At 46.0% G+C, this 23391-nt stretch overlaps 1 protein-coding gene across 1 annotated transcript in view; it reads left to right on the top strand.

The window, feature by feature from the left end:
• The first annotated feature begins 1428 nt into the window (after positions 1-1428).
• Positions 1429-23391, top strand: part of kcnh5b (potassium voltage-gated channel, subfamily H (eag-related), member 5b) — a 604928-nt gene continuing 582965 nt past the window's right edge. Inside the window, 1 exon segment of the mRNA XM_070877933.1 lies at positions 1429-1633. Coding sequence (XP_070734034.1) covers positions 1561-1633 — 73 coding nt within the window. The 5' untranslated portion in view covers positions 1429-1560.

The raw sequence follows: 23391 nt of genomic DNA, 5'->3' as shown, positions 1-23391 counted from the left end.
GTCACACCTGGAATACTGCATGCAGTTTTGGTTTGCATATTTATGAAAGGATATACTTGCTTTGGAGGCAGTTCAGAGAAGGTTCACAAGGTTGATTCTGGGCATGAGGGGGTTGACTTATGAGGAAAGGTTGAGTAGGCTGGGCCTCTACTCATTGGAATTCAGAAGAATGAGAGGTGATCTTATCGAAACGTGTAAGGTTATGAGGGAGCTTGACAAGGTGGATGCAGAGAGGATGTTTCCACCAATGGGGGAGACTAGAACTAGAGGGCATGATCTTAGAATAAGGGGTTGCCCATTTAAAACAGAGATGAGGAGGAATTTCTTCTCTCAGAGGGTTATATATCTGTGGAATTTGCTGCCTCAGAGAGCTATGGAAGCTGGGTCATTGAATAAATTTAAGACAGATATAGACAGTTTCTTGAACAATAAGGGGATAAGGAGTTATGGGGAGCAGGCGGGGAAGTGGAGCTGAGTCCATGATCAGATCAGCCATGATCTTATTGAATGGCGGAGCAGGCTCGAGGGGCCGGATGGCCTACTCCTGTTCCTATTTCTTATGTTCTTATTATTTGGCTGGGACTCCATTTTTGTCTGACTATACTTCTGTGAAATGCCTCGGGGTGTGTTTTTATTATTATTATGTTAACGGCGCAAATTGCTGTGGAACTGGTACAACCGGTGGTCATTTCACATTCTCACGCATTCTTGCGCTTACGAGAGAATGCACTGCCCAGTTAATACCTCTCCTCAGATACAAGTCGAATCACATCCCAACCAGAACCAGTGCAGGGAGTAAACGTCAGGCTGCATCTAGCACAGGCCGGAGTCACCGCGTCTCTGATCCATTGCAACAAGTGGGAGGGGAAGAGGCTGGGACAGGGGGTTTGGGGGGGGCTAACTCAACTGCATCATTGTCAAGTTGAGGACAAAAAACATTGCGATCTTTTGTTTTACTTGCCAAGAAGCAGACGTTCGATAAATGAGATAGTATTTCCAGTGTGCAAAGTTTCTCTTTAAACTGCTCAGATATTTGCACCCACGAACATTGCCACATTACAACAGTGGCTGCACTCCAAAAGTACTTCATTGGCTATAAAGCGCTTTGAGACGTCCGGTGGTCGTGAAGGGCGCTATATAAATGTAAGTCTTTTCTTGATGAACGCCCAGAGCTCCCAGGAGGAGCTGGGCCATCCCAGAGGTTGGGCGTTTGACACCTGGTGCAGTGTAGAGGTAGTGGAGGAGCAGAGGGGTGGCTGGCTGTGGGAGCCGCTGCTTTGTGAGGAGACCTCGGGCATGCCATGCCCACCACCACCTTACACCCCCAGCTCAGTGAGCGGTGTTGTGGCGACAGGGGACGTGCGTCAGGAGCAGAGTGCAGTGCGCAGACGCGGCGCCTGGAAGCCGCCAGTGCCAGCGATGTACCAGCAGCGACGGCAGCTCCAGCCCCAGCCTGGGCGCTACTATGTGCCCAATCCCACCACACACTGACCATCTGCCTGGACTCGCTGCGAGCCATCGCCGCCTAACAACATCTTCCAAAAACTCTGCAAACCCAGGATGCCCGGTGGAAAAAGAGGGCTGGTCGCACCGCAGAATACTTTTTTGGAAAATATTGTCCGGCGATCCAGCGGTAAGCGAACACTTGCAGCGATGCGCTAGAGCACTTTATAGCATTAGATATTGATTGGGACCAGCATCTTTATTCCCTCTGCAGAGTTTTCTGTTGTCTTTTACTTAAACCCCTTTTCGTTGTTCGAGTTGCAAAGAGATTGATTTATTATATCGGAATAGATCTTTGAAGGTGTGATAAGATAACGCAGATAAATTAATGTTGAGGACAGTTCATTTGATTTAGTTTTGGACCTTGTCTTAATATTGTCACTCCGACGTACTTCGGAAACAATCGTTTCACAAAAACATCAAATTAAACGAGTGGAAACACTGAAAGAATGCTACGCATGAATGAAAAGTCATTTATTGGAACACTTGTTATTAGATCTTGTTGCGAAAAGCGATGTTAAACTTTTTTTTTTGAAATGGCTAAGCTGTCTGCGAACGTGCACAGCCCCTGTATCGCCATTCTTACTGTCGGCTCCCCAACACGCTGAATCGTGTTATTTTTAGTTTGAATTCAACCACCAAGCGAGACGAGCACAGAGCAACAGTGGGTGTGACAATACAGCGTCTGACAGTACTTGAACCGCACGGGGAATGCACAAAGCTGTGGAGGCTGAATGCTGGAGGGCAGCTTGCTTTGGGAAACTGCGTGCAGTTGTCTCGGCCGCTGCTGCAAACCAAGACCAGGTGACAGATAACTCCGAGCAACTTGCGGCGCTCCAGCACAACTGGCCAAAAGGTTTGGAGAAGTGAGGGATTTCAGGACAGTTTCACCTGCGGCGTTCTGAAACTGATATTGGAAGAGATATTTTAGAACGCGCAATACTTCCAAACATTGAATAAATGAAAATGCTTTTTGGTTTGTGGAGAGGATGACGTGGGAGCTGGTACTAACTCTGCCATGAGATATAACACACAGTCCTTCAACAAATAACACTCAATCTTCCAATTCAAACATGGTGTACAGTATTCCGAAATATACAACGCAAAGCAAGCTACAAAAGCTGTATCCGCCAGCCTAAAAGAGAAACTACATTTGATCGGTTACAGCATGTATCTAAAAACATTCCTATGGACTTAATCTGTAGCGAACGTTAGTTGGAGAAATATAGAAACGAAACGTCTTCAAATTGTAAAACTTAAAATCCCGCGCTATATATTGAAGATTTTGCTGCATTTGAAGGGCTGGGGAAAATGTTCAGTTGGGTGTTTATATATAGCTGATACAAGTTATATCTGGTACAGTGTGCCATCATTGGCAGACCATCTTGTGATCAGGGGGTCGTTGAACAATGCTGTGATCTGTCGGTACCTTGAGTGAAGGTGCGAGCTTACCGTTCGCTGATCATTCAAGCAGAAGTCAGCGCCCGACTATTGGTAACAAGAATCATTTCACAACCCCCACCAAACTCCGTGGTATTTTTCTTGCCGTTACGGGTCGCTGTTACTCCTCACGCAGAGGCATCGCCCCCAGTACCACCTCAACCCGTTTACCCAGACCCCCGCTCCACACACACACACACGCGCCAATGCTAGTGGAGAACCCCAGCTCCAACTAACTTCTGAGAGCAATTTCCAAGAAGACGTCAAGCAGTTTGACTGATGCTATAGGTCAATAGCTGGCTGCGGATCATCCCTTAAAAGCACCAATTTCTTAATGAGCGTGGCCGATCTATTAAAGTGACAGAATTCGCTTACACTAAAATCGGCTCTTTTAAATCTCTCCATGCAACAATGGGGAAATAAGAAAAGAGGAAATCAACAGGGCAGTTGGAGGAATGTTTCACAATCCGTTCGACCACAATAAAACGCTGTGTCCAAGGGCTGCTTTAGGTTTAGAATTTACAACAGATTAATAGTGCAGTTTGCACCGAATTCGTTTTATAATTTATATAAAGGACAGCGTGAATTTCAAATCATTGAAACACAAACAGCCCAACAGAAAACCCAACGAATTGATGGACCGACAAAAAACAACCCCACAATATTCAACACGAAGGCTATGACATTAGAACATTAGAGACCGTTATTGTATATGGGATACAATTTGGAAATCCTGGGGTGACATTTCTTTCCCAGGAATGGGTTGATTGGGCATGCGGCTGAGTCAGTACCGCATGTTCCCACGCCTGTTCTGTTAAGGTCACTGGTCAGTAAATACAAATAACATTATAAAATGGGAACTACATTGACGTAGAGATTGCAGAAGATTTCCGATAACTTTAACGTGAACCTATTCTCCATCTGCTTTCACTTGGGGTGTCATCTCCATGAAATATGACGTGTTCTGTGTAACTGATAACATCAAACGTGGTGTCAATTGCAAACAGGCATTTTTATAGATGCAATTTTCTTTTGAAGCGTACAATTTTTAAAATCATAAATATAAAGGCAAATATGAATATTTAGAATTGAATACAACTTTAAGCGGTACGAAGCTGACAAGAGTGAATCGTTGCGCTTGATGGTTAGGGTACCCCGGGAGCAGTTACAGCATTTTTCACGTTTGTTTGTACAGTTGCATTTATTGTATAGCTGCATTCCCAGCAACTCTGGTAACTCATTTGTTAAGTCAGCGTGTAACTGAGCCATAGGGCGATTTTAACCCTACCCGTGCAGCAGAAACCTGGTGGATGGGCAGTTAAAATCGCCCTGGCTCTTGTCGGAAAGCCACCATGAGCTCAACAGCTTCAATTTTAACCTGCTCTCCTAAGCAGGCAGCAAGGACAGGCGACGGGAGCCAAGAGGATCCTTCTCTACACATGCATATTGTGGCTCGATGACATCGTTGAGACCCGACTAATTTTAGCTCAGACCTGAGCGGGGAATCCACCTGGAGTTAAAATCGGGGCCAAGAGACCAGAGGGCTGCAGGTTTTATCCCCGATCTGTGCTGCATCAGTTGATCTCAGGCAACATAAGAACATAAGAATTAAGAGCAGGAGGAGGCCATTCAGCCCTCCGGGCCTGCTCCGCCATTCAATGAGATCATGGCTGATCTTCGACTCAAGTCCACTTTCTTGCACTATCCCCATATCCCTTGATTCCCTTAATATCCAAAAATCTATAGATTTCTGTCTTGAATATACAAAGACTGAGCCTCCACAACCCTCTGAGGTAGAAAATTCCAAAGATTTACCACCCTCTGAGTGAAGACGTTTCTTCTCATCTCAGTCCCAAATGGCCGACCTTTTATTCTGAGACGGAGCCCTGGTTCTAGATTCCTCAGCTAGAGGAAACATCCTCCCTGTATCTATCCTGTCAAGCCCTGTAAGAATTTTGTATGTTTCAATGAGATCACCTCTCATTCTTCTAAACGCTAGAGAATATATGCCTAGTCTACTCAAACTCTCCTCATAGGACAATCCTCCCATCCCAGCAATCAGTCTGGTGAACCTTTGTTGCACTCCCTCAATGGCAAGTATATCCTTCCTTAGATAAGGAGACCAAAACTGTACGCAATAGTCCAGGTGCGGTCTCAGCAGAGCCCTATATAGTTGCAGTAAGACATTTTTACTCATATATTCAAATCCTCTTGTAATAAATCAACATACCATTTGCTTTCTTAATTGCTTGCTGTACCTGCATGTTAACTTTCAGTGATTTATTTACAAGGAGACCATAAGGGCACCATAATTGGCCTGAAAATCCCCTGGACTAGAGCAGTGAAAATCAGCTAGGAATCCGGCTCCTCATTGCTATCAGTTTTAGGAACTGCACATGAGTAGAGGATAGGATTGGAATTGATTGTGATGTTCCCCATGGTGGAATAGCCTGCCAACACTCGCAATCTAGGCACCTCCCTCACATATTGCATTTGTATAGCGTCTTTAACATAGTTAAATATTCCAAGGCACTTTAAAGGTATGAGGGAAATGACTACTGAGCCAAAGAAGGAGGGATTAGGTGGGGTGGCTAGAAATTTAATCAAAGAGGAGGGCCATAAAATAGGTGGAGAGGTTTAGGGAGGGAATTCCAGAGTGTGGTTGAAGGCATGGCTGCCAATGGTGGGATAAAAGAAGGGGGCATGCACAAGAAGCTAGTGTCAAAGGAATAGAAAGGTCAGAGGGGTTCTAGGGCTGAAGAGAGGCCATGGAGGAATTTAAACACAAGGATAAGAATTTCAAATTTTAGGTGCGAGGGTACTGGGAGCCAATGTGTCAGCTGTGGCTCAGTGGGTAGCAAACTTGCCTCTGAGTCAGAAGGCTGTGGGTTCAAGTCCCAAGACCTGGCCAATATTTATCCCTCAATCAACATAACAAAAAAACTGATTATCTAGTCCTTATTGCATTGCTGTTTGTAGGAGCTTGCTTGTACACAAATTGGCTGCCTTGTTTCCTACATTACAATAGTGACTACACTCCAAAAGTACTTAATTGGCTGTAAAACACTTTGAGATGCCCAGCTTGCTTTCTTTCTCTTGTTATTTGATTTGTCAGGACAGTGCTCCCACCCCGGTTCCAGCGGAGCCCATCCCAGTAGAACAGCTATCTCTTTCCCCAGTATGGTGCCAGTGCCCCATGAAGCAAAACCCTTGCCTCCCATACCACTCTTTGAGCCATGCATTTAACCTTCTAATCTGTTTGTCCCAATGCTAATTTATACGTGTCTCAGGTAACAGTCCAGAGATTATTACCTGTGAGGTTCTGCATTTTAATTTTGACTCTAGCTCCTCAAATTCTCTCAGCAGAACCTCATTCTTAGTTCTCATTATGTCATTAGTTCCTTCATGGACCACGGCAACTCGATCCTCCCCATCCCACTCCCAAGTTCTTCTCCAGCAGCGAGGAGATATCCTTAATCGTGGCACGGGGCAGGAAACACAGCCTTCGGAATTCCTGCTTGCGGCTACGGAGAGAGGTATCTATCCCCCTGACTATACTGTTCCCAACTACGACAACATTCCTTTTCACTCCTCCCATTTGAATGGCCTCCTTTCCCATTGTGCTGTGGTCAGTTTGCCCATTCACTCTGCAGACTTTGTTCTCATCCACACAGGCAGCAAGAACATCATGTCTGAGGCTCCTCCAGCACTGCAGCTGGGGTTCCATCAGCTATCTAACTTGTAGCCATACCGTTTTGTCCCTGAACACTAGCCAGAACTGTACCACAACCTAACCTCAGTGTCCAGGTAACTCTCCCCTCCTTGTTGCCCCATAATACCTGCACCTTGGACTTCAGCTCAACAACTCTGAGCTGAAGTTTCTTGAGTTGCAGACACTTACTGCAGATATGATCGTCAGAGGCAGCAATGCTCCCCACAAACTCCCACATGCTGCAGATGCAGCACATGTCTTGCACTGCAATCCTTATCTAACCTTGTTTTATTTATTTTATGAATTAAAGTTTATGTATTAATCAACTTAGCTTATAGTTTTTTTTAACTAATTGCTTAATCTAGTTTAAGGTAAATAAAATGAAATAACACAAACCAAATTCCCAACATTAACACTGTGCACCAGCAGATACTGTTTAAAACATTTTTTTTCTATTAGTTCATGGGATGTGGGCATGGCTGGCAAAGCCAGCATTTATTGCCCACGAGAAGGTGGCAATGAGCTTATTCTTGAACCACTGCAGTCTGTGGGGTAAAGGTACTCCCACAATTATTTTGTCACAGCATTTGGTACAGCTGCGTGGCTTGCTAGGCTATTTCAGAGTACAGTTGAGAGTCAACCACATTGTTGTGGGTCTGGAGTCACGTATAGGCCAGATCGGGTAAGAATAGCAGATTTTCTTCCCTGAAGGATATTAGTGAACCTGATGGGTTTTTACAATAATCCAGTCGTTTCATGGTGTCTTCATCACTGTTACTAACATTTTAATTCCAGATTTATTTAATTTAAATTCCCCCAGCTGTTGTGGTGGGATTTGAACTCACAGCTCCAGATTATTAGTCCAGGCCTCTGGATTAGTAGTCCAGTAACATAGCCATTATGCTACCATATCCCTGTTTACTTTTGTACACCTTTGAGCCACATCCAAGTTACAAATGCATCCTGCTCACAGTAGTTTGCCCCTATTCAGGCAATCATTACAGCTGATTGACTGTTAACTGTTAACGGCTACTGACAGGCAGTTTCCGATAACTGTTGACTAACTTGCAGTTTCTTTTACAATTTTCAAAGTTCTAAGCTAAAGTTAGATTCAAAATCTTAAACTAAGGCCAGAATTTTCTGGGGTCCATGTGGGCAGGAATGGCAGCAGGACAGGTGGGAAAGTTGATCAGTTTGGCAGCATGTTGGGAACTCATCGTCATCCCGCTGGTGTGGCAACGACCTGACTGGCAGAGGCGGGCCACCTAATTGAAATCAATTATAATCTTGTTTTTAGACAGTTAAGAGTCTTTTCTTCCCACATTTTAAAGCTACTTGCATAGCCACAGGAACCACATCTATCAACCTGAGGCGGGAGTTGAGTGGCTATTGATCCAGCTGATTAGTTGACAGCATGAAATGTAGTTTAAAATTTCCCACCTGATAGCTGATCACTTTCCCCAGGCAGAAGCTGTTGCTGACTGATTGAGCTTTCTGCAGGCTGCAAGTCTTTCAGCAAAGTCTCCATCCAGTGTCACCTCATTGGAAGAACCTCTCTCACCATTAACAGAATTATTCTGTCATCTCTACTTCACCTGCCATCTATTCCATAAACATGGCTGCTGTTTATACTGTCTCACCTTGGTCCTCAGAACCTGACCACGATGAGCCCCATCACCAGCAGCACTAGGTTTTGAGATAGTACACAGTCAATTAAATGGCAATTTTTCACAAACATTGCACTGATGGATTTGTCCTATCAATTGAATTGTACTGATGCTTTTGAAAAAAACCCCACATTGGTCACCTAATTGATTTATGGGGATCAACATAGTCTTGACAATTAAGTTATCAATACCAGCAGCACCAACAACAATACCAACAACCTCCGCAACCACCTTATGCTGTACAGGACAGAAGGCATCAGTGCCTGAGTACACTGCTGCCCGGGAGGCCAGGGATGGCCTCAGCATGGCCAGATTTACCTAATTTGATGCTGTACACCCATATGGCTGCCACCTGATGCGCCAGGTTGGCACCACCACACACCAACACCATAAGCCATTCCTTTCACACTCGCCACCATTGCTGGAAGTAACGGTATGTTTCACCATTCACTGCAACTCACTGAGCCATTTCCAAAGGTGCAAGATGGGAAAGTGGTGAAAATAAAGATTTTTATGTTTGACAGCACATTAATGAAAACTTTACATAAACATTGGATAAATGACCCAAGTGGCTATCCTTGTGAATCTACTTGTGTGTCACTTTTCTCTTCTGCGTGCTCCTAGGAAGTGTTAACCCAATGGCTTCAGCAGAAGTAGAGGCAGCCTGCTCACTTCCGTGCTGCCAAGGAGCTTGCTGCACATCAGTGGGGGCATGAGGACCCATGTTTGACATCCCTCCTAGAGAGGAGGTGTATGAGACTCTGCCATCTATTCGCCATACATAGCCATCTATCCTTCATAAATAGCCACCTATTCTCCATAGAGACCATGTGCTCCTATGGGTAGAGCATTAGCTGCTCCATGTAGATAGCCATCTTATCCATGGAGGAGCCTACAGTCACCATTGCCTGCGACACGGTGGTGCTCTTGTTGGAGATGGACTCCTCCATTCTCTGAACATTTGCAGACATCGCACTCGCCAAACCTGTCAGAGCCGCTGCACTTCTTCCGGTACCTCCAGGAATGCTATCTTTCTGGATAGCTCCCACATGCAGCTGAGCAGAGCTAGGAGTGCTCTGTGCCCTCCGGTGAGGACTCGCCACTGCTGTCCTTGTCTCCACTATCTGCTCTTGCTCACGTGAGTTGTGACACACCAGATGACAATACTACTCTATCTTGCGTGGGACCCACCCAGGTGTGTTCATGTGATCTGGTGCTGGGTGCGCTTATGTCTGGTGATGGTGTGCCGTCAGAGGCTGGAGCCTTCTCTGAGGAGTCGTCTTTCTCTTCCTCCAGGACAGTGGGCGGGAGGTGGGGGGGGGGGGGGGAACGGCGGTGGGGGGTGGTGAGGGACTCTCGATGGACCTGTGGCAGAGTAAAGAGATGAGTTAGATATGTCATATGAAGAATGGCTACAGATACTGTTATGCACATGATAACCATTCACTGGCTGCTGATATCAGTCGTCATATGATTGACTGAGGTTTGCCATGTAGCTGTATGATATATAATTTTGTCACCAGTTTGCTGAGATGTCCCTCTCTCTCCGTCTCCCACCTCCAGCTTTTTGGCAACTCCAGCTATTTCCAAAGAAGCCTCCTCTGCTGTTGTAAGGTTTGCAAATGATGGAGGTCCACTGCCGGTTCTACATTTCTCCCTCTTATTTTGGGTGCTATTTTCCTGCAAGGGGGGAAAGAAGAGAAGGTTGAGTGAGAATGATGGAATAACAGTAAGGAATGCATGGGTTAGATCTTTAAAGAGAAACTATGATGGAGTGGAGTGCCAAGGCCAAGTGGCCTCCTTTTCTGTTGTTAGTTGGTATGATTGCACTAGGATGAGGGTGAGTGTGAGGGGTGGCTAGTGAGATGGGGATGTTCTAATGTAGATAGAGAGTGAAGGATGGGTGGATGTGCAGGATATGCTGGAGTGAGTAATAATGTACAGGAGTAGGGTTGGGAAGGCAGAGTGATGGCGATGTGATGAGAGGCAGAGTGAAGTTGCGTGTCGCTTTGTACCCACCTTAGGCTCACTTGCCATGTAGGAGTTCCGAGTAGAGCGCTCTGCTTTGAGAGTCTTGTGTCAGGCATGCGAACAATGTGGCCCGCCCAGCGGAGCTGGTTGAGTGTGGTCAGTGCTTTGATGCTGGATCAAGGACGCTAACGTTGGTGCTTCTATCCTCCCAGGGGATTTGCAGGATCTTGCGGAGACATTATTGGTGGTATTTCTCCAGCGATTTGAGGTGTCTACTGTATATGGTCCACGTCTCTGAGCCATTCAGGAGGGCGGGTATCACTACAGCCCTGTCATACCATGAGCTTGATGGCAGTTTTGAGGCCCTAATCTTTGAACACTCTTTTCCTCAGGTGGCCGAAGGCTGCTCTAACACACTGGAGGCAGTGTTGAATCTCGTCATCAATGTCTGCCCTTGTTGATAACAGGCTCCCGAGGTATGGAAATGGGTCCACATTGTCCAGGGCCGTGCCGTGGATCTTGATGACTAGGGGATAGTGTTGTGTGGCGAGGACAGGCCTGTGGAGGACCTTTGTCTTACAGCTGTTTAGTGTAAGGCCCATGCTTTCGTTCACCTCAGTGAAGATGTTGACTATGACTTGGAGTTCAGTCTCTGAATGTGCGCAGATGCAAGCGTCATCTGCGTACTGTAGTTCGACGACAGAGGTTGGGACGGTCTTGGATCTGGCCTGGAGACGACGAAGGTTGAACAGGTTCCCACTGGTTCTGTAGTTTAGTTCCACTCCAGCGGGGAGCTTGTTGAGTGTGAGGTGGAGTATTGCAGCGAGGAAGATTGAGAAGAGGGTTGGCGCGATGATGCAGCCCTGCTTGACCCCGGTCCGGACGTGAATTGGGTCTGTAATGGATCTGTTGGTCAGCATCACAGCCTGCATGTCGTCGTGGAGCAGGCGGAGGATGGTGACGAACTTTTGGGGGCAGCCGAAACGGAGGAGGACGCTCCATAGCCCCTCGCGGTTGACAGTGTCAAAGGCCTTTGTAAAGTCAAAGAAGGCCATGTACAAGGGTTGGTGCTGTTCCCTGCATTTTTCTTGCAGCTGTCGCGCTGTAAAAATCATTTCCGTTGTACGCCGAAGAGGACAAAATCCGCACTGTGACTCCGGGAGGAGTTCCTCAGCCACAGGGAGAAGACGGTTGAGGAGGATTCTAGCGATGACTTTCCCAGTGGCTGATAACAGGGCGATCCCTTTGTAGTTGCTGCAGTCGGACTTGTTTCCTTTTTTAAAGATGGTCATGATTACTGCTCTGACTCAGCAGAGAACCTGGGTGCAGCTCTCTGCCTCTGCGCAGTCAACATTAAAGTGTTTGCAGCACTCCAATGCTGTAGTGCCCTGACTACACTATGTTACTTAAACTTCAAATCTAATGTGGCCATGGCCCCTTTAAAGATCGCGGCTGAAAACGCGTCATGAATGATGTCACCAGGTCTGCACGATTTAATTGGCCTGGGTAACGTGCAGGCTGGGCTTAATAGTCTCTATTAACATAAAGTCGTTCTGTGGAGCAGGATGGAGCCAGCAATGGGGTGTCGAATTGCCGTGGCCACTGACCGCACCGAACCCATCCAGGTACAGAAAATTCTGGCCTAATTTTCCGTTTGAACCCCGCTCATTCACTACTTACTAGGGAGTTTCCTTCTCACCAAATTCCCAACTTGTACACTCTGTTTACGCTGCACTCTGTTTCTGACCAACTCTATGTGACCACTCTGTGCTTCAGCAGTTACACACCTCGCACATTATTTCCTTTTCCATTGATGCATGATGGGTAGCTAACCAGCTCCGCCCGTTTTGCATCCCCCCACCAAAATTGAAATTTATTCTCTTTGTTACTGAAAGGAGGCATCTATACCTTTCTTACTTTAATGAAGGAAATATTTTCATGTTGAATTGATTAGGTGAACAGTGTGTACAGGAATGTTCCTCTATACTATGCATGCCAAAGGTTTTCTTGCTGGTTGATCTGTGTTTAGGATCAAGCATTGTGGTGTGTTATCAGTGGTAGTAATGCAGCATTTACTGTTAATTACTGCAGGCCGACATTATCCACATACAATTTAGCTATAATAGATCAGTGCACATTGACTAAAGCACTAATTAGACCAATTACTAAGGATCGCATCAGACAAAAAGAAGACTAAACAGCATTTTCTGCATTTAATATCCTTGAATTCCCTGTGCTGTACTAGTCTCAGTTGAGGTAGGTTTAAATACTGCTATTTGGCACTGAACACCTCACCACTTTTGTAAAATCAGAGAGTCTCATGTGAGCAGAGTGTTAGTTTTGGAGCTTTAAATCAACTGAAACATAAAAGAGCAAAAAGATGGCAATCTCCTTTTCAAATAATTTCCAAGGCATAAACCAACTATTTGGTCTTTGAAAGCTGCATGTCTTTCTTGGTTTTGTTCCAGCAGAGATGCACTAATAGCTGACTGCTGTCTTATGCTGAATGCCAACCTGGAATTATCCTCCCAGATAGCAAATGAATTCGCTGTAGGTTTGAAGGTAATTAGAAATGATTGATTGTTATACAACTGGCACTTTCCAGACACCTGGGAGATTTGCTCAGTTCACAATGTTCAACTGTATCTGGAAGGCTGTGGAGGTATTGATCATGCAGTCAGCCATTTCCTCAAAGCAGGAGACCAATTCTTCGGTTTCTGGGAATTTTGCTGTTTTTTTTGGCGCAATTCCCACAATATCGGCGTAACCAGTGCAAAAGGTTGCGGAATTTTAAGCGCAAATGTGACTTGTAACTTGATATTCAATGTAACGTGATTTTCCGCAATCTTTTGCACTAGTTTAAAACCATCGCACTGGAAGCAGGTCCCACCCACAAAACTGGCCATGACCCCAGGGTGAATTAATCACCATTGAATGTTTCCGCTAATTGCGCTCGTTTGCAGGTCTTCGAGGAGGTTCCAAATATTAAGCTCAAACTTATGGGCGCAAGGACACTAATAGGTATGTTTTGAACTAATGAACTGACTACCGTACCCCAATCTAACTCGAAAATTGTTTTCTGTATTTATAAAAAATCATGTTCAATAATTTAAAATCGGGTTACTCACAGGTGGTAGATTGACACTGTGATTTGAAATGCTTACTTTTTATATTAAACCCATTTACAGTTGTATTAATCAAACTGTACCAAGTTGCCACTCTTAAATATATCAAGAAATATTTCTTAAGCAACATATAAAAAAACATGTTTTAAAGCGCTGCCCGATTGCGCTGGTTCATTGCAGATTTGGATTCAGCGATATGCAAATTAGTTTGAGTGGAAACTCGGGGGGGGGGGGGAGCGGAAGGGGGAAACACTTTTCAAAACCACTGAAATTTGCGCCAGAATCATCAACTGCACCCAAAGCGGAACCTCCACCCCACAGTGTGTACACACGTTGATATGTGAAGATTCTAACATATCGACTAAAATGTATATTTCTCAAATATGTAGGTATGTGCAATCTCCAAAATATTAAGCCTGAAACTGCGGTCGGAGGCTTCCTGTGAGTGGATGCCTCTGAGCTGCAAAAGATCTACGCACTTACCTGATGGTCCCAGAGGTTCAGACACTTGCGCTCCTGGGCCTCTATGGTTCCTGCGGGTAGAGGCCCATGTACCCCAGGGGCACATGCAGCTCGCAAGCACCTCGGATCACGTGGGCCAGCCCAACTAATGAAAGAAGGGGGATCCCCATTCATATTTATGGGGATTCTGTATGTACGGAATCACCATAAATATGAATGGGAATACCCCCCAAAATACACGTACACTTAAAATAAATTAAAAATAAATCACATATTTAAAATTAATCAAATATTTAATATAAAAATATAATTTTTTTTTTTACATATGTTAAAGGGTCTAAAATTAAACTTACCATATTTCACAGGTTTTTAAATGTATACATTATTGAAAAAATTTAATTTTCTGTCCTTTAGAAGTCTTACGCTGGTTAAAGCAGACTTAAGAATTTCACGGGCATTCGCTGGGCAGAGATTGGGCAAATAGTTATAGAAACATAGAAACATAGAAAATAGGTGCAGGAGTAGGCTGTTCGGCCCTTCGAGCCTGCACCACCACTCAATAATGGCTGATCATTCCCTCAGTACCTCTTTCCTGCTTTCTCTCCATACGCCTTGATCCCTTTAACCGTAAGGGCCATATCTAACTCCCTCTTGAATATATCCAATGAACTGGCATCAACAGCTCTCTGCGGCAGGGAATTCCACAGGTTAACAACTCTCTGAGTGAAGAAGATCCTCCTCATCTCAGTCCTAAATGGCCTACCCCTTATCCTAAGACTGTGTCCCCTGGACTTCCCCAACATCGGGAACATTCTTCCCGCATCTAACCTGTCCAGTCCCATCAGAATCTTATATATTTCTATGAGATCCCCTCTCATCCTTCTAAACTCCAGTGAATAAAGGCCCAGTTGATCCAGTCTCTCTTCATATCAGAGCAGCCATCCTGGGAATCAATGTGGTGAACCTTCGCTCCTCAGATTAGGAGACCAAAATTGAACACAATACTCCAGGTGATGCCTCACCAAGGCCCTGTACAATTGCAGTAAGACCTCCCTGCTCCTATACTCAAATCCCCTAGCTGTGAAGGCCAACATACCATTTGCCTTCTTCACCGCCTGCTGTATCTGCATGCCAACTTTCAATGACTGATGAACCATGACACCCAGGTCTCGTAGCACCTCCCCTTTTCCTAGTCTGCCGCCATTCAGATAATATTCTGCCTTCGTATTTTTGCCCCCAAAGTGGATAACCTCACATTTATCCACATTATACTGCATCTGCCATGCATTTGCCCACTCACCTAACCTGTCCAAGTCACCCTGCAGCCTCTTAGCATCCTTCTCACTGCTCACACCACCACCCAGTTTAGTGTCACCCTCCGCCCGCGGAGGTCCTTTTCCCGGGAATGCATGCGATCTGTCACATCTTCTGTAATCTCCTCCAGCCCCACAACCCCCCCGAGATGCCTGCGCTCCTCTAATTCTGCCCTCTTGAGCATCCCTGATTATAATAGCTCAACCATTGGTGTCTGTGCCATGCCTTCTGTTGCTGAGGCCCCATGCTCTGGAACTCCCTGCCTAAACCTCTCCACCTCGCTACCTCTCTTCCCCCCTTCAAAACATTCCTTAAAACATACCTCTTTGACCAAGCTTTTGGTCACATGCGCTAATTTCTAGTTATGCGGCTCGGTGTCAAATTCTTTTCTCTCATAATACTCCTTTGGTCGCTTTACTACATTAAAGGTGCTATATTGGAGCCGCGCTGAGAATTACGGTTGTACCACTGTATTTCACTGATGTTAATTAAAGCGGGAATATAAGCAGAGAATGCTGGAAATACTCAGCAGGTCAGGCAGCATCTGTAAAGAGAGAAACAGAGTTAATGTTTCAGGTCAATGTTTTTCATCAGAAGTGGAAAAAGTTAAGAGTTATAACAGCGTCCAGCGTTTTGCTATTGTTAGAGATGTAAGCGGTGAGAGGTCGTGGTGGAGGTGCGGCGAGTGTTTATGGCGGAGGAGCGGCAAATGGGGGCCGAGGGCCTAGGGGCAGCATGGGCCTGCCCACACTGTGCGCACTAGGTCCGTGCAGCACAGCAGGTCTCCAGTCGTCCTGGTTAACCCTTGCCACTGGATAAAGGCCTAGCTCTGTCAAACCCGTGTGGTGGCTGATGTGCAACGGTCACAACACGTTAAAAAAATTCACGCACAGGCATCTTCCATCTCTGGAGTTCAGGACTGGAATATCGGGTCCTTCATTGAAACATCTGCGAACTCATACCTTTTGGTGTGGAAGCAAATCCTCCTCGTTTGAGGGACCGCCTATGATTAAACCCGGAACTTGAGTGGCCCCTACAGCACCTTGTACACATCCATAGGGGCCACAAATGATGGCCCATTATCTTGCAGGCAACAAATATCCCTGAATTAGCAGATAACTTTTTCACCTCGAGTTAATCTGAACTGCCTCACATGTTTGGAAAAGATGACTCCATTGCTGGTTCTTGGATGACCATTACAATGGGTTATACCATGCTACAGACCTACTGCGGAGACACCATTGGCACGTGTAGGCACTGTAGTGCTTGAATAAATGAAGCTATGCTTTGCAACAGGCACTACAAAAAGTACACAGAGCTATTTTGGTGTGTTGGATGTTGATCAGGATCAGCACTGCAAAGCCTACAATTGTGGCCTCTCCCCACCTCCCTAAAATGCATGCCCCCCACCCCATCAGACCTTAAACTTAAAGGTAGCTGCAGTTATAAATCCTGTGATATTTCAAATCTTACAATAGTTAAATCCTTAAAATGATCATCTGAATATGTTCCACCACTTCTCTCACCTTTGTGGCAATGAGTTTCAACAGAATGGTGTGAAGCTTCTGATATCTTCTGTAGAGTGTCCCTGCCAGTGCTTACATATGCATAGCTAGCCTAACTCTACCCAAATCTCCTCCAACTCTCTCACTCTGCAACAGCAACATTTTCATGACTGTGTTCGAATTTAAAGGTAACGTCCATTTTCAGCTTATTTTCTATTTCATTGTTGGATCTCTGAAGACTTCTGGCCAGTCAAGTGATGCCTATAGGTTTGGCCTCCCCCAGTTAATTATTTTGCCATAGATTTTTCCAAAATTTGATAATAATTCAAAATGGGAGATATGAGAAAGGGGATAAAGGGAGTGAGGGTTCACATCAGCACTTCAGTTTCCAAAACATTGTTAATATGTGCACCTTACCTGACCTAGGGTGAAATGGCAGTGGTTAGGTTCTGGAATGCACTGCCTGAAAGGGTGGCGGAGGCAGTGAGATGCTTGCATTAGTTTTCCATTGAAAGGCATTTCTGCACAGTATTTGAAATTACCAGTAATAGGATTCATTACATTGAATTTACAGCACATAAACAGACCATTCGACCCAACAGGTCGACACCGGAGTTTATGCTTCACGTAATTCTCCTTCCACCTTGCTTCATCTCACCCTATCAACATATCCTTCTATTCCTTTCAAACTCATGTACTTACCTAGCTTCCCCTTAAATGCATCTATGCTATTCATCTCAACTACTGAATGTGGAAGCAGGTTCTTATATTTATGGCCCTTAGTTTTAGACTCTCCCACAAGTGGAAACATTTTCTCTGCATCTACCCTATCAAACCCCGTCATAATTTTAAAGACATCTATCAGGTCATCTCTCAGCCTTCTTTGTGGATAAAAGAGACACAGCCCCCTTCAATCTTTCCTGATAGTTATAATCTCTCAGTTCTGGTATCATCCTAGTAAATCTTTTATTGCACCTTCACCAGTGCTTTTATATCCTTTTTGTACTTTGAAGACCAGAACTGTGCACAGTTCTCCAAGTGTGATCTAACCAAGGTTCGATGTAAGTTTAACATAACTTTCCTGTTTTTGAATTCTCTTCCTCTAGAAATGAACCCCAGTGCTTTGTTTGCATTTTATATGACTTTGTTAACCTAGAATCATAAAATGATTACAGCACGGAAGAAAGGTGTTGTGTATCTGTAAAGCATGCACTCCCATGTTCCCCCACCAGGGGGCTCATCCCCTGAAGTCCCAAGGGTTCCCAGCATCCCTTGGGAGCACTGTATATAAGCCGGCCCTAAGGCCTGTTGCTCACTCTGGAGTGTCTTATTAAAGACTGAGGTCACTGTTACTTTAACCTCCCTGTGTGCAGCCTCATCTGTGTTAGGAACACAATAACTGGTGACGAGAATACGAATCCAACACAAAGATGCAGCAAACTGTGGGCATCCTGGAGAAGTTCTCGGAGGGTGTCGAATGGCTAGACCCGTACTTTGTAGCCAACGAGTTGGACGGAGAAGGAAACGCTGCAAAAAGGAGAGCGGTCCTCCTCACAGTCTGCGGGGCACCGACCTACAGCCTCATGAAGAATCTTCTGGCTCCAGTGAAACCCACAGGTAAGTCGTATGAGGAGCTGTGTATACTGGTTCGGGAGCATCTTAACCCGAGGGAGAGCATGCTGATGGCGAGTATCAATTCTACTCGTGCCAGCGATCTGAAGGTCAGGAAGTGGCGAGATACGTCGCCGAGCTAAGGTGACTTGCAGGACAATGTGAGTTTGATGGCGACCTGGAGCAAATGCTCAGAGACATTTTTGTACTGGGCATTGGCCACGAGACCATCCTATGAAAACCTTTGACTGTAGCGACGTCGACCCTCAGTAAGGCCATTGCAATAGCACAGGCGTTTATGTCCACCAGTGATAACACCAAACAAATCTCTCAGCACACAAGTGCTCGCAATGGTCATAAATTAACTGGAACTGTGTTTGCGAGCAGAAATGTACAGGGCAGAACCCACGAGTCTGCAACTGCCGGCAGGCCTCAGGTGACCCAGATGACTCAGAGTCCGCAACAAAGGATGAATGCAAGGCAATTCACACCTTGTTGGCGTTGTGGAGGCTTCCATTCAGCCTATTCATGCCGCTTCAAAGGATATATTTGCAAGAGCTGTGGAACAATGGGGCACCTCCAATGAGCTTGCAAACAAGCTGCAAGCTGCAAGCTCTGCAAAATCTGCTAACGTGGCAGAGGAAGATCGGTCCATGGTGGATCAAAGCAATTTCAAGCCTCAGAGAGAGGAGGCAGATGCTGAAGTACACGGGGTGCACACATTTTCGACGAAATGTCCACCTATAATGCTAAACGTAAAATTGAATGACTTACCCGTAGCCATGGAACTGGACACTGGCGCTAACCAATCCATCATGAGTAAAAAGATGTTTGAGATACTGTGGTGCAACAAGGTACTCAGACCAACCCTGAGCCCCATCCACATGAAACTGAGAACGTACACCAAAGAGCTCATCACTGTCCTGGGCAGCGCCATGGTCAAGGTAACCTACGAGGGCATGGTGTACGAACTGCCACTCTGGATTGTCTCAGGCGATGGCCCCACACTGCTTGGAAGGAGCTGGCTGGGCAAAATCCACTGGAGCTAGGATGACATCCGAGCACTATCACATGTCAATGAGGCCACATGTACCCAGGTTCTTAACAAATTTCCTTCCCTTTTTAAGCCAGGCATCGGAAACTTTTCCGGGGCGAAGGTGCAGATCCACTTGGTCCCAGAGGCACGACCCATTCATCACAAGGCGTGAGCGGTACCTCACATGATGAGGGAGAGAGTAGAAATCGAGCTGGACAGACTGCAACGCCCCAGTACTCAAAAGTGATGGCACGGTCAGGATTTGCGGCGATTATAAAGTAACTATTAATCGTTTCTCGCTACAGGACTAATACCCGCTACCTAAGGCAGACGACCTATTTGCGATGCTGGCCGGAGGCAAGACGTTCACCAAGGTCGACCTGACTTCGGCCTACATGACGCAGGAGCTGGAGGAGTCTTCGAAGGGCCTCACCTGCATCAACACGCACAAGGGACTGTTCCTCTACAACAGATGCCCGTTTGGAATTCGGTCGGCTGCAGCGATCTTCCAGAGAAACATGGAGAGCCTACTCAAGTCGGTACCACACACGGTGGTCTTTGAGGACGACATAATGGTCATGGGTCGGGACACCACCGAGCACCTACAAAACCTGGAGGAGGTCCTCCAGCGACTGGATCGCGTAGGGCTGCGGCTGAAGAGGTCGAAATGCGTCTTCATGGCAACAGAAGTGGAGATTTTGGGGAGAAAGATCGCGGCGGACGGCATTCGGCCCACAGATGCCAAGACAGATGCTATCAGGAACACGCCCAGGCCACAGAACATCATGGAGCTGCGGTCGTTCCTGGGACTCCTCAGCTATTTTGGTAACTTCCTACCGGGGTTAAGCACCCTTTTAGAGCCCCTACATGTGTTATTGCACAAAGGTTATAACTGGGTATGGGGAAAAAAAACAAGTAATTGCTTTTGAGAAAGTCAGAAACATTTTATGCTCCAACAAGCTGCTTGTATTGTATAACCCGTGCAAAAGACTTGTGCTAGCACGTGACGCGTTGTCGTACGGAGTCAGGTGTGTATTACAACAAGCTAACGTCGCCTATGCTTCCATGAGCTTGTCTAAGACCGAGAGGGCTTACAGCATGATTGAGAAAGAGGCATTAGCATGTGTGTTCGGCGTAAAGAAAATGCATCAGTACCTGTTTGGCCTCAAATTTGAGCTGGAAACCGATCACAAGCCCCTCACATCCCTGTTCGCTGAAAACAAGGGGATAAATATTAATGCCTCAGCCGGCATACAAAGGTGGGCACTCGCGCTATCAGCCCCCAGCTAAGCTACTCATGAAAAGGGCTCTTAACACCAGACTCTCGCTGGTTCATCCCAACCTGCATGATCAGGTAGAGAGCAGGCGGCAGCAACAAAATGTAAACAATGGTCGCGCCACTGTGCCACGGGAAATTGATCTGAATGACCCTGTGTATGTGCTAAACTATGGACATGGTCCCAAGTGGATCGCGGGCGTGGTGATAGCTAAAGAAGGGAATAGGGTGTTTGTAGTCAAACTAGACAATGTACAAATTTGCAGAAAGCACCTGGACCAAATGAGGCTGCAGTTCACAGACTGCCCTGAACAACCCACAGCAGACACCACCTTTTTCGAGCCCACAACACACACCCAAAGGATCAACGACACCACGCCGGACCAGGAAATCAAACCCATCATGCCCAGCAAGGCCAGGCTCACCCAGCAGCCCTGCAGGGCCAACAACACGCCAGCCCAGCGCGGGCACAGCCAACACACCAGAACAGACATTTGTACTGAGGCGGTCCACCAGGGAAAGAAAGGCTCCCGACCGCCTCACCTTGTAAATAGTTTTCACTTTGACTTTGGCGAGGGAGTGATGTTGTGTATCTGTAAAGCATGCACTCCCATGTTCCGCCACAAGGGAGCTCATCCCCTGAAGTCCCAAGGGTTCCCAGCATCCCTTGGGAGCACTGTATATGAGCCGGCCCCTCAGGCCTGTTCCTCACTCTGGAGTGTCTTATTAAAGACTGAGGTCACTGTTACTTTAACCTCCCTGTGTGCAGCCTCATCTGTGTTAGGAACACAATAAAAGCCATTCGGCCTGTCGAGCCTGTGCCGACTCACAGCTAGTCCCACTACCCTGCCCTTTCCCCGTAGCCCTGCAAAATCTTTTCCTTCAGGTACTTATCCAACTCTCTTTTGAAAGAAATGATTGAGTGTGCCTCCATCACCCTTTCAGGCAGTGCATTCCAGAACCCAACCACTCTCTGCGTAAAAAAGTTTTTTCTTATATCACCTTTGGTTCTTTAGCCAATCACTTTAAATCTGTATCCTCTGGTTCGCGAACCTTTTGCCAATGGAAACAGTTTCTCTCTATGTACCCTGTCCAGACCCTCATGATTTTGAACACCTCTATCAAATCTCCTCTCAAGCTTCTCTGCTCAGAGGAGAACAACCCCAGTTTCTCCAGTCTATCAACGTAACTGAAGTGCCTCCTTCCTCACATCATTCTTGTAAGTCTTTCTGCACCTTCTCTAAGGACTTCACATCCTTCCTAAAGTGCGGTGCCCAAAATTGGACAAGTACTCCAGTTGGGGCCAAAGCAGTGTTGTTCATCATAATTTCCACATTTTTGTATTCTACACTTCTATTTAAGATCCCATAAGCCTGACTCCACATGCTTATGAATCTACTATGTTGTGTCTTATCGAAAACCTTTTGAAAATACCAGAATATTACATCCGCTGTATTACCCTTGTCTACCCTTTCTGTTACTTCTTCAAATAATTCAATTAAGATTGGTCAAGCATGATCTTCCCCTTTGAAATTTGAGCTGACTATTCTTTAAAATATATTCATTTTCTAAGTGTTTTTTTAAATTATGTTTTGAATACAGATTCCATTATCTTTCCTATTACCAATATTAAGCTAATGGCTCTATAGTTCCCTGGACTTGTTCTATCTTCCTTTTTTAAATGGGTGTGTGTTTAAACTAATTTGGTAGGAGGCGGCACCAAGATGAAGCATTAGAGAGGAGATATAAGATGCACAGAGGACTGGGAGAGACAAACAGCATTAGAATAATGAATACTTCAGAAATAGGAGGAATCAGACCCGGGGGAAATGCCTAGCAGACTAAGATGGGTTTAGAGTGTGTGTGTGTAAATGCACGTAGCATGGCAAATAAGATTGGTGAGCTACAGGTACAAGTAGCCACCTGGGATTATGTTATATAGTGGCAATAATGGAGACCTGGCTCAATGAAGAGGAGGAATGGGCACTTATTATTCATGGTTACAATGTATTCTGGAAAGATAGGGAAGGCAAATAAGGAGGTGATGGTGGCAGTATTGATCAAAGATACTGTTACAGCACAAAAATGAATGATGTTTTTCTGAGTTAGGTACGATCTTTTTTAGTTCAGTTTTTTTCCAAAGTGGGGCATTCCCAGACACTTACACCAGTTTTGGCCATTTATGTCACTTTGGCCAGCTAACACTTACACCAAATCCACTTAGGTCACCGTATGTGGCCAGCTCTGAAAAATGTTGCGGGCAGTTAAGAAATCGGCGCAGGTAAGTAAGTAAGGACCTGCACCCAAGCACCGAGCAGAAAACATTCCAAATAAAAGTTAAAATAACTAAATAAAAATAAAGAACTCAGGTAAACAATTGATTAACAATTAAATATTTGAAATAAATCCTACCTTGGGCCGGGGAAGGCAGCGGGCCGGCCTGTACGGGAGGCCGTTCGGTGTGGGATAGGGGCGGCAAAGTCGCATCAGGAGGCTGGGGGGGAAGGGAGGGAGGGAGAGGAATGGTTGGGCTCGGCAGCATCTCAGGTAGGGTTCTGGCAGCCTGGACGCGGGCGACCATTCGGCCACGGCTGGAGCGGCGCACATTGGGTCCTGCTGACAGCTTGCAGGACACGCTGGGAGGGTGAGGAGCATGCGCGCAGACTCCACTGCGCATGTGACAGCTGCCGACAGTGTTTTCGGCACAGGGCTGTAGCGCCACCCTCCCACTCCACCATGGACGCCGCGCCAGTACGCGGGACACTCGAC

Source organism: Pristiophorus japonicus, chromosome 4 (genome assembly GCF_044704955.1).
Source record: "Pristiophorus japonicus isolate sPriJap1 chromosome 4, sPriJap1.hap1, whole genome shotgun sequence".
In the NCBI taxonomy this organism is placed as follows: Eukaryota; Metazoa; Chordata; class Chondrichthyes; family Pristiophoridae; genus Pristiophorus; species Pristiophorus japonicus.
This window is presented reverse-complemented; position numbering and strand designations above follow the sequence as displayed.